Source organism: Anomaloglossus baeobatrachus, chromosome 3 (assembly GCF_048569485.1).
Source record: "Anomaloglossus baeobatrachus isolate aAnoBae1 chromosome 3, aAnoBae1.hap1, whole genome shotgun sequence".
Taxonomy (NCBI): Eukaryota; Metazoa; Chordata; class Amphibia; order Anura; family Aromobatidae; genus Anomaloglossus; species Anomaloglossus baeobatrachus.
The window spans coordinates 575,159,141-575,174,728 of record NC_134355.1 but is presented as its reverse complement, the minus strand read 5'-3'; the positions used below and the strand labels follow the sequence as shown (position 1 = coordinate 575,174,728).

The 15,588-nt window shown below is 45.2% G+C and overlaps 1 protein-coding gene across 1 annotated transcript in view; it reads right to left on the bottom strand.

Annotated features, from left to right (window-relative positions):
• Positions 1-555: 555 nt before the first annotated feature.
• Positions 556-15,588, bottom strand: part of LOC142296875 (galactose-3-O-sulfotransferase 2-like) — a 99,662-nt gene continuing 84,629 nt past the window's right edge. The window contains exon 4 of the mRNA XM_075340959.1: positions 556-3,356. Within this exon, the coding sequence (XP_075197074.1) occupies positions 2,520-3,356 (837 nt within the window). The 3' untranslated portion in view covers positions 556-2,519. The remainder of the gene's footprint in view (positions 3,357-15,588) is intronic.

The window sequence follows — 15,588 nt, the reverse complement described above, 5'->3', positions numbered from 1 at the left end:
TCACCAAAAAAAGTATGCGGCGATCATCCACCACTGTTGTCATCCGTGGACGCCCAGGCCTTTTTTAGTTCCCAAGCTCACAAGTCAATTCCTTTTTTCTCAGAATGTACCCGACTGTTGATTTTGCTACTCTAAGCATGTCTGCTATCTCTCTGATGGATTTTTTCTTTTTTTTCAGCTTCAGGATGTTCTGCTTCACCTTAATTGAGAGTTCCTTAGACCGCATGTTGTCTGGTCACAGCAACAGCTTCCAAATGCAAAACCACACACCTGTAATCAACCCCAGACCTTTTAACTACTTCATTGATTACAGGTTAACGAGGGAGACGCCTTCAGAGTTAATTGCAGCCCTTAGAGTCCCTTGTCCAATTACTTTTGGTCCCTTGAAAAAGAGGAGGCTATGCATTACAGAGCTATGATTCCTAAACCCTTTCTCCGATTTGGATGTGAAAACTCTCATATTGCAGCTGGGAGTGTGCACTTTCAGCCCATATTATATATATAATTGTATTTCTGAACATGTTTTTGTAAACAGCTAAAATAACAAAACTTGTGTCACTGTCCAAATATTTCTGGACCTAACTGTATATCTATACCATTCACTGCTGTCTAAAAACAAAAAAACACTCAAAAACCCTAAAGGAACCCAGCAAATCCACAATTATTTTTATATCTTCTTTTTTATCGCGTTTTTCACTAACTTCATTGAAGTCTATGGGTGAAAAAAACGCTGCAAAAACACTGAAAGTTTTGACATGCTGTGGATTATTTTCTGCACCAAATCTACAGGTCAGACATACTGTAAGGATTCTCATTGCCTTTGCTGGCATCAGAATAACCTTCAAATTTTGAGACAAATTTTCATTCAAAAACACAGAAAAAAATGAGATAAAAATGTATTATGTGCACACAGCTTAACCTGTTATGGAATCATACAGAGTGTCAGTGAGGATGATGATATTGTTCTAATTCTACTATTTAATGCTCTGTTCAGAGTTGTATTTTTTTTGTTACATTATTATAGAAGCAGAAGTAAAGAAAAAAAAAAACAGGAGCTCTGATCTCATTTCATACAGAACTCCAGCAACACAAGACAAACCTTTCTAATTATAATTAGGTGTGTATTGTCATTTTATGAGATAAAATCGCAAGTCCTGTAATTTGGGCTTGACGGTGCTTTTAAGCAAAGTCTCACTAGTGTAAGAAGTGAACATTTGTTTAGAGTTCGTCTAAGGCCGGAGTCACACTTGCGAGGAACTCTCATGAGTCTTGCATCGCATTCCCCAGCATGGCCGCACACTCTCCTGACAGGTGCGGGTCACCTGCATGTGTAGTGCCCCTGAGCTACTCAGGGCACTACCTGGAATTGCATCCTCTTGGGGATGCAGGACCTACCCCCTGGGACCTGGAGTACCAATGTTGATACCACCAAAGCACACCCAAAATCCCAGTTCTCCACTCCACACCGGGTATAGAGGGTTAACCATGTAAAGGGATGGTCGCCTTGGAAACGAGTCCTGGGTTTAGCCAGCCTGGAGTGAAGGGTCAGCGGTCAGTCTAGTGGAGAGACGAGGGAGAGGTGTGCGGACGTGCCGGAGCTGGGTCCGAGCAAAGGGTGACCCCGGGAACACGGGAGAGAGGTCGCCAGGATGGGTACCGGAGATACAGCTGGAACAGGAGCATGCATGATGCACAGGGCCCTAGATTAGGCGCCAGTTTTACACGGCTTGATAAATACCTGCCCGGTGAGGACACCTTCATGAACTTCGCCGAACCAAATAATCCGGGGGCATCAGCAGTAAACTAGGATCGGGGTTCGGACACTTACCTCCCCACAGGGTCCGCACTACCCGCGGTATGGGAAAGGAGACAGTACCCCAAAAGGGAAAGGTAGGCCCCCAAACGCTCCATACTACAGGGACCCAACCAACAGAGAGCGCCGGGGACAGAGCAACCTGGGTCACTACGTTGGCGCTGATACTCCAAGGGACCTGAACCAGCAAGCCCTGGGTCAGAGTGAGTAGAGACTGTTAAAGACAACCTGGTGTGGTCTACGTTATTACCCCTCATTATCTCCCAGGCATGGTCCTACCTGCGGAGGGCCAAACACCATGGCTGCAATCACCACCAGCTCTGGGAGTACCCAAATTTAGCAGCGGTGGTTCCCCATCCTTAACCACAACCCACAGGTGGCGTCACATGAACATTAACTATTATCTCCCCTGTAAATACTCCCTTTTACAAAAAAAAGCCCCAGGGCACGGGACCAGGCAACGGCCACCAGAGTGACATTCCCTTTTGTTACCGCCCGGGACCGAGTACACTCTTCCCTGGGTGCGACACATGTATTATTTCTATGTAGCTGAGACGCTCCAGTCCGGAGAGCATCAGGCTGTGCCAGTTGATGCTATGTGAGACTCGTGAGAGTCCCTCGCAAGTGTGACTTCAGCCTAATGAGGAATGTTGGGTGTACACTGGGGACATCACAGTTTTTCTAACAAGGTTATATCTTCAGTGGTTCATGTTTTCACTGTTACCTTAGTAACATTCTTCATTGGGTTTCCTAAAATTTGTATAGTTCTCTCTGGTATGAGTTTATTACTCTGCTTATTTTGTAGAATTGTATTGTATTGAAGTTCTGGAGTGACCAGTCTTTGGCACAGCAGCTCATCGTCCTTAGATAGTCCAGCTTTTAGGTTGTAACCAAGGATCCTGGCAGTCCCAGATTGAAATGGCATCATTGACTTGTCCTTTAATTTTTGAGGGTCTACCTTATCCTCCAGACATTTCTCAGACATCAAAGTCCTCATTCTCTTGAGCTCTTTAACCTCATGTTCCATACGTTCCACTCCAAATGTCTGTACACGTTTCCAGAAAGAATTATTGAAGTAGACATACATCTCCCAGTCCAAATTATTCCATAATTTTACCTTTTCTTGAGTTTCAAGAGTTAGTGTTTTCTTAGTACTGTTGCTTCTACTATTGAGTGGGAAAGACAGGACATCCTCGAAAGACCAACAGAGAGCATCCTTCAGGAGAATAAGAGACACATCATAATATTCTGTGATCAGCACCAGATCAAATATGTTATCCATAGCATGCCATGCTAATACTGACTGCTCAGGGGAACCATTATGCTCAAAACCTAGATCAAAAGTTATCCAATTCTTGGCCATATAACCTGATTGGTCTGTATCATTGTAATATGTGCTTGAATTGTTTAAAAAGTCTTCCAGATTTTTAGACTTTTTGAAAGGTTCATAGTTGTTGTCGTATGAAAAAGTTGATTCCATTCGAGAGATTGGGTTTCGCAGGATGGTGAAGTAGAACGTGTCCTCTGGCATCACTTTTTCAACCTGTTGAAATTTAATTAATAAGTAATTAATTATTTATAAAAATACTTTACAATAGCATCTAATTGTAATTAGGCTATCTCTGGAGCTAATGAGTGTGAGAATAGAAAATCAACTGTCTTGTACAGTACCAGCATTATGGATAAGATTTTATGAAATCTCATTCACATACTGTGGGAAAAATCCTTAGTAGAAATTGATCCTTTTGTCGACTTTCAATCCAGAGCATGTTAGTTGATGCTGCAAATCATTACTACAGATTTATTTTCATTTTTTTTACAATTCAAAGAATGAAAATGTAAGCAATTTTACAGTAGTTATGACATAAAGTTTGCAGTTTAGCCAAGGAATGGAAATGGACAGATGGCACATTGAAAACCTAATTGTCGATCCACTGGACCAAACATTCATACAGGAACTTTCCACATTTAGTAAAGCAATTATGTTATTTTTGTCTGTAAAAAACCCCCATCATGTTGTTACTTAGTCTGTGTTTTGCAAGTACACGCAAATCCTTAACTACAAGGCACTCTATTAGTTTTACTTTCCCTAGACCATATCATGCCCATATATTATTGCCCAGGTGCAACGTAACTTTACATTTGACTCGCCCACCCGAGGGCCTTAAGCAGGGGCGTAACTACCGCGGTCGCAGCGGTCGCCATTGCGACCAGGCCCGGGAGGTTAGGTGCCCGGCGGCCGCCAGGCAGCTCAGCAGCCATCTCCTTCCAGTGAGAGAGGAGCTGCGCTGATCTGTCACAGACCACGCGGCCGCTATATGACTCGGTGCCGCCGCCGACACCGGGCCCCCCTACCTGGTGTCAGCGGTGGCACCGGAGCCCCCTGCCTGGTGTCAGCAGCTGCGGCGGCTCCCCCGTCACCGCGCACAGTAATGATGAAACATAGCGCGGCCAGTGCCTCGCTATGCATCATCATTCTCCACCTATGCCTGCGCGGTGACGTCTCTCCCGTGCGACTGCTGTGCTGAGTGCAAAGAGCGCAGGATGGGAGGACGCCGACCGGAGCACCGGGAGAACGAGGAGAGAGGAGAACGAGCAGCGGTGGAAGAGGAAAGCGGTGCGGACAGAGCATCGGCTGGGGAACGAGGAGAGAGGTGAGGACAGCAGCGGTGGAAGGAAGAGAGAGGGTGAATACTTTTTTTTTTTAATATAAATTAGTGAGTACACGGTGGCCAGAGGCTTGGGAAGGCTGCATTATACATGGAGGCCTGGAGAGGCTGCATTATACATGGAGGCCTGGAGAGGCTGCATTATTATACATGGAGGTCTAGGGAGGCTGCATTATACATGGAGGCCTGGAGAGGCTGCATTATACATGGAGGCCTGGAGAGGCTGCATTGTACATGGAGGTCTGGAGAGGCTGCATTATACATGGAGGTCTGAAGAGGCTGCATTATTATACATGGAGGCCTTGAGAGGCTGCATTATTATACATGGAGGCCTGGAGAGGCTGCATTATACATGGAGGTCTGGGGAAGTTGCATTATTATACATGGAGGCCTGGAGAGGCTGCATTATACATTGAGTTCTGGGGAGGCTGCATTATTATACATGGAGGCCCGGAGAGGCTGCATTATACATGCGGGTCTGGGGAGGCTGCATTATTATACATGGAGGCCTGGAGAGGCTGCATTATACATGGAGGTCTGGGGAGGCTGCATTATTATACATGGAGGCCTGGAGAGGCTGCATTATACATGGAGGCCTGGAGATACTGCATTATACATGGAGGCCTGGGGAGGCTGCATTATATATGGAGGCCTGGGGAGGCTGCATTACTGTATACATGGAGGCCTGGAGAGGCTGGCTGCTATATTACACATGGAGGCCTGGAGAGGCTGGCTGCTATGTTATACATGGAGACCTGGAGAGGCTGGCTGCTATATTATACATGGAGGCCTGGAGAGGCTGGCTGCTATATTATACATGGAGGCCTGGAGAGGCTGGCTGCTATATTATACATGGGGGCCTGAGGAGGCTGGCTGTATTACTATACATGGAGGCCTGGGAAAGCTGGATGCATTATTATACATGAAGGACTGGCGAGGCTGGCTGCATTATTATAGATGGAGGTCTGGGGAGGCTGTCTACATTATTATACATGGAGGTCTGGGGAGGCTGGCTGCATTATTATACATGGAGGGCTGGCTGCATTATTATAGATGGAGGCCTGGGGAGGCTGGCTGCATTATTATACATGGAGGCCTGGGGAGGCTAGCTGCATTATTATACATGGAGGCCTGGGCTGGCTGTTATATTATACATGGAGGCCTGGAGAGACTGCATTATACATGGAGGCCTGGGGAGTCTGGCTGCTATATTATACATGGAGGCCTGGGGAGGCTGTCTGCTATATTATACCTGGAGACCTAGAGAGGCTGGCTGCTATATTATACATGGAGGCGGCCTGGAGAGGCTGGCTGCTACATTATACATGGGGGCCTGGAGAGGCTGGCTGCTATATTATACATGGAAGCCTGGGGAGGCTGGCTGCTATATTATACATGGAGGCCTGGAGAGGCTGGCTGCTATATTATACATGGAGGCATGGAGAGGCTGGCTGCTATATTATACATGGGGGCCTGGGGAGGCTGGCTGCTATATTACACTTGGAGGCCTGGTGAGGCTGGCTGCTATATTATACATGGAGCCCGGCCTGGAGAGGCTGGCTGCTACATTATACATGGGGGCCTGGGGAGGCTGGCTGTATTACTATACATGGAGGCCTGGGGAAGCTGGATGCATTACTTAATTACTAAATTACTAAATTAAATTACTAAATTACTTAACATTTGTTTAGTGCTATCTCCATTAGAAAATGTGCTCCACTATTGCTAATGCGATCCAGTGTACATCTTGTCTCATGTATGCAGTCCTTGAAAAGCCGTTCGAGGGTGCATACTGTTGTTCGAGATGTGCGCAAGTTGCACGTTTGGAAGCCCAGATACTGGATCTAAATGAGCAGCTGGCAACTCTGAGATGCATTAGCAATATGGAAAGGAGTCTGCTGCTCACTGAGCAGCAGCTTGCTGGGTCAGATGTGGGGGAGGATCGTAGTAGGGAGCGGCAGGACGGTGAGGTAGGTAGCTGGGTGACAGTTAGAAAGGGGGGTAAAGGGAAAAGTGCTAGGAAGGCTAGTCCTGAACTGACACACCATAATAGGAAAGCAAACTTGGCAGATGAGGGGGATGTCATTACAGGGGTAGCATTGCTGCAGCAAGGCATGACCTCTGAATGCCAGAGGAGTGTCTGCTCCAGTAAGGGGGGGAATAGGAGTGCAGGGCAGGCAAGACAGGTACTGGTAGTGGGGGACTCAATTATTAGGGGGACAGATAGGGCAATCTGTCACAAAGACAGGGATTGCCGAACAGTGTGTTGTCTTCCTGGCGCTCGAGTTCGGCACATCGCTGATCGGGTTGACAGATTACTGAGAGGGGCTGGGGAGGACCCAGCGATCATTGTACACATTGGCACAAATGACAAAGTTAGAGGTAGGTGGAAGGTCCTTAAAGATGATTTCAGGGAATTAGGTTGTAAGCTTAAAGCATGGACCTCAAAGGTGGTATTTTCGGAAATACTACCTGTGCCACGAGCCACACCAGAGAGGCAAAGAGAGATCAGGGAGGTTAACAGGTGGCTCAGGAATTGGTGTAGGAAAGAGGGTTTTGGGTTCCTGGAGAATTGGGCCGACTTTTCAGTTGGCTACGGATTCTATGCTAGGGATGGGCTGCATCTTAATGGGGAGGGTGCAGCTCTGCTGGGGCAGAAAATGGCTAGAAGGTTGGAGGAGTGTTTAAACTAGGAATGGGGGGCGAGGGTATTCACTTTATAGAAGGGGAATGTAGTGCAGATAGTGACCAGGGCACAAGTAATGAAATTGGGGGTGGTACTGGGGGAAGGATTAGGACAGTCAATACAGTAAGCAGGAATACAGGTACAGAGTCATACGTAACGTGCATGTACACTAATGCCCGAAGCCTCACAAATAAGGTGGAGGAATTAGAATTAATATTGTTGGAAGAAAATTATGATATAGTGGGGATATCAGAGACATGGCTGGATGAGAGCTATGACTGGGCTGTTAATTTACAGGGTTATAGCCTATTGAGGAATGACCGTACAAATAAGCGAGGGGGAGGTGTGTGTCTATATGTAAAATCATCCTTAAAACCCATCCTGCGTGACAACATATGTGAGGGTACTGAGAATGTAGAGTCCCTATGGGTGGAGATAAGGGGGGGGAGAATGAATAATAAAATACTGATAGGGGTGTGTTATAAGACGCCGAATATTATGGAAGAGGTAGAGAATCTCCTCATAAAGCAAATTGATAAAGCAACGAGTCTCGGAGAGGTAATTATTATGGGGGACTTTAACTATCCTGATATAAATTGGGGAACAGAAACTTGCAGTTCCAGCAAAGGAAATAGATTTTTGATAACAATGAAAGATAATTACCTTTCACAAATGGTACAGGACCCCACAAGAGGGGGAGCACTACTAGACCTTGTACTAACCAATAGGCCAGACCGCATATCAAATATACAAGTTGGGGGTTACTTGGGGAATAGTGATCACAAAATAATAAGTTTTCATGTATTCTTTAGTAAGATGTATAGTAGAGTGGCTACAAGGACACTAAACTTCAGGAAAGCAAATTTTAAACGGTTGAGAGATGATCTTAGTGCAATAAACTGGGATGATGTACTAAGTAATAAAAGTACACAAAGCAAATGGGAGACTTTTATGAGCATCCTGAATGGGGCTTGTGCAGAAAATATACCCTATGGGAACAAACATGCTAGAAATAGGAGGAAACCCCTATGGCTAAATAGAGCTGTAAGGGAAGCAATAAAAGAAAAACAGAAAGCCTTAAAAGAATTAAAGAGGGTAGGTAGTGATGAGGCATTATATAATTATAGAAAATTAAATAAAATATGTAAAAAGCAAATTAAGTTAGCTAAGTTTGAGACAGAGAGACTCATTGCGAGAGAAAGTAAAAATAATCCTAAAATATTCTTTAACTACATAAACAGTAAAAAACTGAAAAGCGATAGTGTTGGCCCCCTTAAAAATAGTCTTGGTGAAATGGTGGAAGGGGATGAGGGTAAAGCCAACCTGCTGAATGACTTTTTTTCTACGGTTTTTATACAAGAAAATGCCATGGCAGATGACATGACCAGTGATACCATAAATTCACCCTTGAATATTACCTGCTTAACCCAGCAGGAAGTACGCCGCCGCCTCGAAATCACTAAGGTTGACAAATCTCCGGGCCCGGATGGCATACACCCCAGAGTACTACAGGAACTGAGTTCTGTGATAGATAGACCACTATTTTTAATCTTCACAGATTCCTTAATAACAGAGTCAGTACCGCAGGACTGGCGCATAGCAAATGTGGTGCCAATATTCAAAAAGGGGACAAAAACTGAGCCGGGAAATTATAGGCCGGTAAGTTTAACCTCTACGGTTGGTAAAATTCTTGAGGGGTTCTTGAGAGATGCTATACTGGAGTATCTCAAGAAAAATAACCTTATGACAGAGTATCAACATGGGTTTATGAGGGATCGATCCTGTCAAACTAATTTGATCAGCTTCTATGAAGAGGTAAGTTCAAGCCTGGACCAGGGAAATGCAGTGGATGTTGTGTATATGGACTTTTCAAAAGCTTTTGATACGGTGCCACACAAAAGGTTGGTACATAAAATGAGAATAATGGGGATAGGGGAAAATATGTGTAACTGGGTTAAAAACTGGCTCAGTGATAGGAAACAAAGGGTGGTTATTAATGGTACGTACTCGGACTGGGTCTCAGTTCATAGTGGGGTACCACAGGGGTCAGTATTGGGCCCGCTTCTTTTCAACATATTTATAAATGACCTTGTTGGGGGCATGCGGAGTAGAATTTCAATATTTGCAGATGATACTAAACTCTGCAGGGTAATCAATACAGAGGATGATAATTTTATATTACAGGGAGATTTATGTAAATTGGAGGATTGGGCTGAGAAGTGGCAATTGAAGTTTAATGTAGATAAATGTAAGGTCATGCACTTGGGTAGAGGAAATAAAATGTATGATTATGTACTTAATTGTAGAACACTGGGTAAAACAGACACAGAAAAAGACTTGGGTGTATGGGTGGATGGTAAACTTCACTTTAGTGGACAGTGTCAGGCAGCTGCTGCCAGGGCTAATAAAATAATGGGATGTATTAAAAGAGGTATAAGTGTTCATGAAAAAAATATAGTTCTACCTCTGTACAAGTCACTAGTGCGACCGCACTTAGAATACTGTGTACAATTCTGGTCACCGATATATAAGAAGGACATAGCTGAACTGGAGAAGGTGCAGAGAAGAGCCACCAAGATTATTAGAGGAATGGGTGGGCTGCAATACCAAGACAGGTTATTAAACTTGGGGTTATTTAGTTGGAAAACCGAAGGCTTAGGGGGGATCTAATCACAATGTATAAATATATGAGGGGACAGTACAGAGACCTTTCCAAAGATCTTTTTACACCTAGGCCTGCGACTGGAACACGGGGGCATCCGCTACGTCTTGAGGAAAGAAGGTTTAATCATAATCACAGACGAGGATTCTTTACTGTACGAGCAGTGAGACTATGGAACTCTCTGCCGCATGATGTTGTAATGAGTGATTCACTACTAACATTTAAGCAGAGCCTGGATGCCTTTCTTGAAAAATTTAATATTACCAGTTATGTATATTAGATTTTATGACAGGATATTGATCCAGGGAACTAGTCTGATTGCCGGATGTGGAGTCAGGAAGGAAATTTTTTCCCCATTGGAACTTGTTTGCCACATTGGGGTTTTTTTTGCCTTCCTCTGGATCAACATGTTAGGCTACGGGTTGAACTAGATGGACTTAGAGTCTCCCTTCAACCTTAAAAACTATGATACTATGATTATTATACATGAAGGACTGGCGAGGCTGGCTGCATTATTATAGATGGAGGTCTGGGGAGGCTGTCTACATTATTATACATGGAGGTCTGGGGAGGCTGGCTGCATTATTATACATGGAGTGCTGGCTGCATTATTATACATGGAGGCCTGGGGAGGCTAGCTGCATTATTATACATGGAGGCCTGGGCTGGCTGCTATATTATACATGGAGGCCTGGAGAGGCTGGCTGCTATTTTATGCATGGACGCCTGGGGAGGTTGTATTATTATACATGGAGGACTGGGGAGGCTGGCTGCATTATTATAGATGGAGGTCTGGAGAGGCTGGCTGCTATATTATACATGGAGGCCTGGGGAGGCTGGGTGCATTGTTATACATGGAGGCCTGGAGAGGCTGGCTGCTATATTATACATGGAGCCCGGCCTGGAGAGGCTGGCTGCTACATTATACATGGGGGCCTGAGGAGGCTGGCTGTATTACTATACATGGAGGCCTGGGGAAGCTGGATGCATTATTATACATGAAGGACTGGCGAGGCTGTCTGCATTATTATACATGGAGGCCTGGGGAGGCTGGCTGCATTATTATACATGGAGGGCTGGCTGCATTATTATAGATGGAGGCCTGGGGAGGCTGGCTGCATTATTATACATGGAGGCCTGGGGAGGCTAGCTGCATTATTATACATGGAGGCCTGGGCTGGCTGCTATATTATACATGGAGGCCTGGAGAGACTGCATTATACATGGAGGCCTGGGGAGTCTGGCTGCTACATTATACCTGGGGGCCTGAGGAGGCTGGCTGTATTACTATACATGGAGGCCTGGGGAAGCTGGATGCATTATTATACATGAAGGACTGGCGAGGCTGGCTGCATTATTATAGATGGAGGTCTGGGGAGGCTGTCTACATTATTATACATGGAGGTCTGGGGAGGCTGGCTGCATTATTATACATGGAGGCCTGGGGAGGCTAGCTGCATTATTATACATGGAGGCCTGGGCTGGCTGCTATATTATACATGGAGGCCTGGAGAGACTGCATTATACATGGAGGCCTGGGGAGTCTGGCTGCTATATTATACATGGAGGCGGCCTGGAGAGGCTGGCTGCTACATTATACATGGGGGCCTGGAGAGGCTGGCTGCTATATTATACATGGAAGCCTGGGGAGGCTGGCTGCTATATTATACATGGAGGCCTGGAGAGGCTGGCTGCTATATTATACATGGAGGCATGGAGAGGCTGGCTGCTATATTATACTTGGAGGCCTGGGGAGGCTGGCTGCTATATTACACTTGGAGGCCTGGAGAGGCTGGCTGCTATATTATACATGGAGCCCGGCCTGGAGAGGCTGGCTGCTACATTATACATGGGGGCCTGGGGAGGCTGGCTGTATTACTATACATGGAGGCCTGGGGAAGCTGGATGCATTATTATACATGAAAGACTGGCGAGGCTGGCTGCATTATTATAGATGGAGGTCTGGGGAGGCTTTCTACATTATTATACATGGAGGTCTGGGGAGGCTGGCTGCATTATTATACATGGAGGGCTGGCTGCATTATTATAGATGGAGGCCTGGGGAGGCTGGCTGCATTATTATACATGGAGGCCTGGGGAAGCTAGCTGCATTATTATACATGGAGGCCTGGGCTGGTTGCTATATTATACATGGAGGTCTGGAGAGGCTGGCTGCTATTTTATGCATGGACGCCTGGGGAGGTTGTATTATTATACATGGAGGACTGGGGAGGCTGGCTGCATTATTATAGATGGAGGTCTGGAGAGGCTGGCTGCTATATTATACATGGAGGCCTGGGGAGGCTGGGTGCATTGTTATACATGGAGGCCTGGAAAGGCTGGCTGCTATATTATACATGGAGGCCTGGGGAAGCTGGATGCATTATTATACATGAAGGACTGGCGAGGCTGGCTGCATTATTATAGATGGAGGTCTGGGGAGGCTGTCTACATTATTATAAATGGAGGTCTGGGGAGGCTGGCTGCATTATTATACATGGAGGGCTGGCTGCATTATTATAGATGGAGGCCTAGGGAGGTTGGCTGCATTATTATACATGGAGGCCTGGGGAGGCTAGCTGCATTATTATACATGGAGGCCTGGGCTGGCTGCTATATTATACATGGAGGCCTGGAGAGACTGCATTATACATGGAGGCCTGGGGAGTCTGGCTGCTACATTATACATGGGGGCCTGAGGAGGCTGGCTGTATTACTATACATGGAGGCCTGGGGAAGCTGGATGCATTATTATACATGAAGGACTGGCGAGGCTGGCTGCATTATTATAGATGGAGGTCTGGGGAGGCTGTCTACATTATTATACATGGAGGTCTGGGGAGGCTGGCTGCATTATTATACATGGAGGGCTGGCTGCATTATTATAGATGGAGGCCTGGGGAGGCTGGCTGCATTATTATACATGGAGGCCTGGGGAGGCTAGCTGCATTATTATACATGGAGGCCTGGGCTGGCTGCTATATTATACATGGAGGCCTGGAGAGACTGCATTATACATGGAGGCCTGGGGAGTCTGGCTGCTATATTATACATGGAGGCCTGGGGAGGCTGTCTGCTATATTATTTTTACCCAAGTCCAATTGCTATACACACTTCAGTTACACTGAACCAACACTACTTGGTACCGTTTTACTGGCCAAGAAAGAAGTGAATCAATATGATTTTCTATCAATTATTTATTTTATTATCAATAAATTCAAACCATTATAATATCAAACAAGAGAGCCGCCTGGGGGACACATGGTTCCAGACTATAGATAAATAAACATCCTGCTCATTATGACACTGTACAATATCCATACCATGTATAAAAATATCAATATTAAATATTAAATCATACCATCGCCTATTCTGTTACCATGCTGTGTCACACATCACGGGACATAAGGTCTATTTATTGTTGTTACTGCTAAGGCAGTGGATATAACTTCAAATTCCAGAACGGTATATAATCTCCTTATCCTAATATTCCACCAAAATTTCCCTAAGCCCTTATGCGTATTCCCATCATGTAAAACACGCCCGGCAACAGAAAAGGTTTCATCTGATCCAATAGGTATAACACAGTACCAGTCATTAACTACTGATTGCAAACAGTTGTTACCATCAAAAAGCAGCGTTTACTTACATTAAACGATATGTTATCTGGCCATGCCCCCCTCCACCCTTAACGCACGTTTCGCCACAAGCTTTGTCAAAAGAGGGCGTGTCAAGGTGGGGAAACCTCCGTGCTTATATATTATCATCCCCCCAATAGCTGTGCCTTGTTGTACCGTCATCATTACGTAGCGTGATCTACTTCCGGTATGTGCCGGCGCATGGCGATGTTGCCGCTTCCTCATTGTAAACAGACTTCCGAACTGCGCGCGCCGACCCGCAGACGTCATCACGTTCTTGGGTACTCACTGCGCATGCGTCCGGAAGTCTAAGGAGCAGAACAACAGAGCATGCGCACAACCAGCAGTGATGCCGCATCTAGACATAACATCCACATATCAAAAGAGAGGGTACGGTGTGCATATATTCAAGCGTAAATACAGACATATGCAAACATATTGTATTATTGCATTTCGTTATGTTATAAGGGGACAACCGATGCTGACATATCCCATATCTGGAGGCCCATCAGGTCTGCATCGGCGCTCCCCACACACATATATATACAGAATACAGAGCGTACATACATCAAAACACCCAAATGCAGATACAAACATGTCATATTATAAATATCAAAAATACTCACATATACAATAGATACTATATAAACATACAGCGACTATGCATATACTAGGGTGTTCAAATGCCCACACAATTTCCACCATATCGCGTGAGGATAACCGATATAGCCCCGATATCCACCCCCGCTGTATTTGGGGAGCCATCGGTGCTGCATCGGTAGTCCCCCAAAACAATCATCATAAAATCCTTTATTCACATATATCAGGACACATATCAGAGAATACATATTAATCACTAAACATTCCCGATTCATATGCAGCATACATCCTCACTGGATACTCCTTCTATTTTCTTCTTGGATCCATAGTTGTAACGTCTCACACTGCATCCAATATGTCAATGGATCCCCATATATGTCATCCTGCCTCCATCACCGTAATCAGGTACAACAAATGGCATCAATACCTTGGCTGGGATAGATCAAATAAAAATTAAAATCCATCACTAACACTAAACACTTAAAACCATTAACCCACCCTTAAAAACCACCGAAGACAATAGGACTAGTCATGCTTCGTTTTAACCAATATGGCTAGACAACCAAACCCTCCAATATTTGCTGTTTATAGACTCCAAAACTACAATATATATATATACCTGTGCCTATGTTGCACCCAAGATGGACGAAACAAACTCCTACTCTTATTTATTTATTTAAACCTCCAAATGGCTGTCACCCTCATTGTCATAGATGTGACAGTCTAGTGACGGAATCATCCCATTACAGAAATGAGCTGAAACCATTACTTTCGTTTAGTCCTTGTGGGGCCATGGAACCCAACCGATATATCCATTTACATTCAAGCCTTGCTAAGGCAAGGCCTAAATCACCACCCCTCGGACCCAAACTGATCTGATCTATTACTCGAAATTTTAGCCCTCTGGGGCTGCATCCGTGAAACCTGTGGAAGTGGCGCGGCAATGTTTTCAGAGTGGATACATCTTTGGCTGTCTGTGCATTGCGAATGTCCTTCAGATGTTCAAGGGCTCGAACTTTGAATTCTCGTATAGTTAAGCCTATATAAATCTTCGCACACGGACATTCAGCCTGATATATAATACCACTCGATGAACAATTCAAAATCTTCCGTATATCATACGTTCTAGATCCGTCATGATTTTTAAAAATCTTGGTCTTCACACAATTACCGCACGCCTTACACAGGCCACACGGATAGAACCCATACAGAGGGCCACCTATGAAAGATTTTTTATCCAGATCAGTTTCGTAATGGCTGTGGACAAGAATGTCGCGTAGATTCCGCGACCGTCTCGCCACCATCTGCGGTGTTTGTGACAACTCCTTTTTCAAGATGGGATCCATCATAAGCACATTCCAGTGTTTGTTTATAATAGATTTAAGTTCGCACCATCTTGAGTTGTATGTTGTGATGATACGAGTTGTACGAGTTGTACCATCTGCAGGTTCAGGAGTGGATGCGTTATATAGACGACGTGTGGTTCCTGTGGAGGGGTACCAGCCAGGAGTTGGACAGAT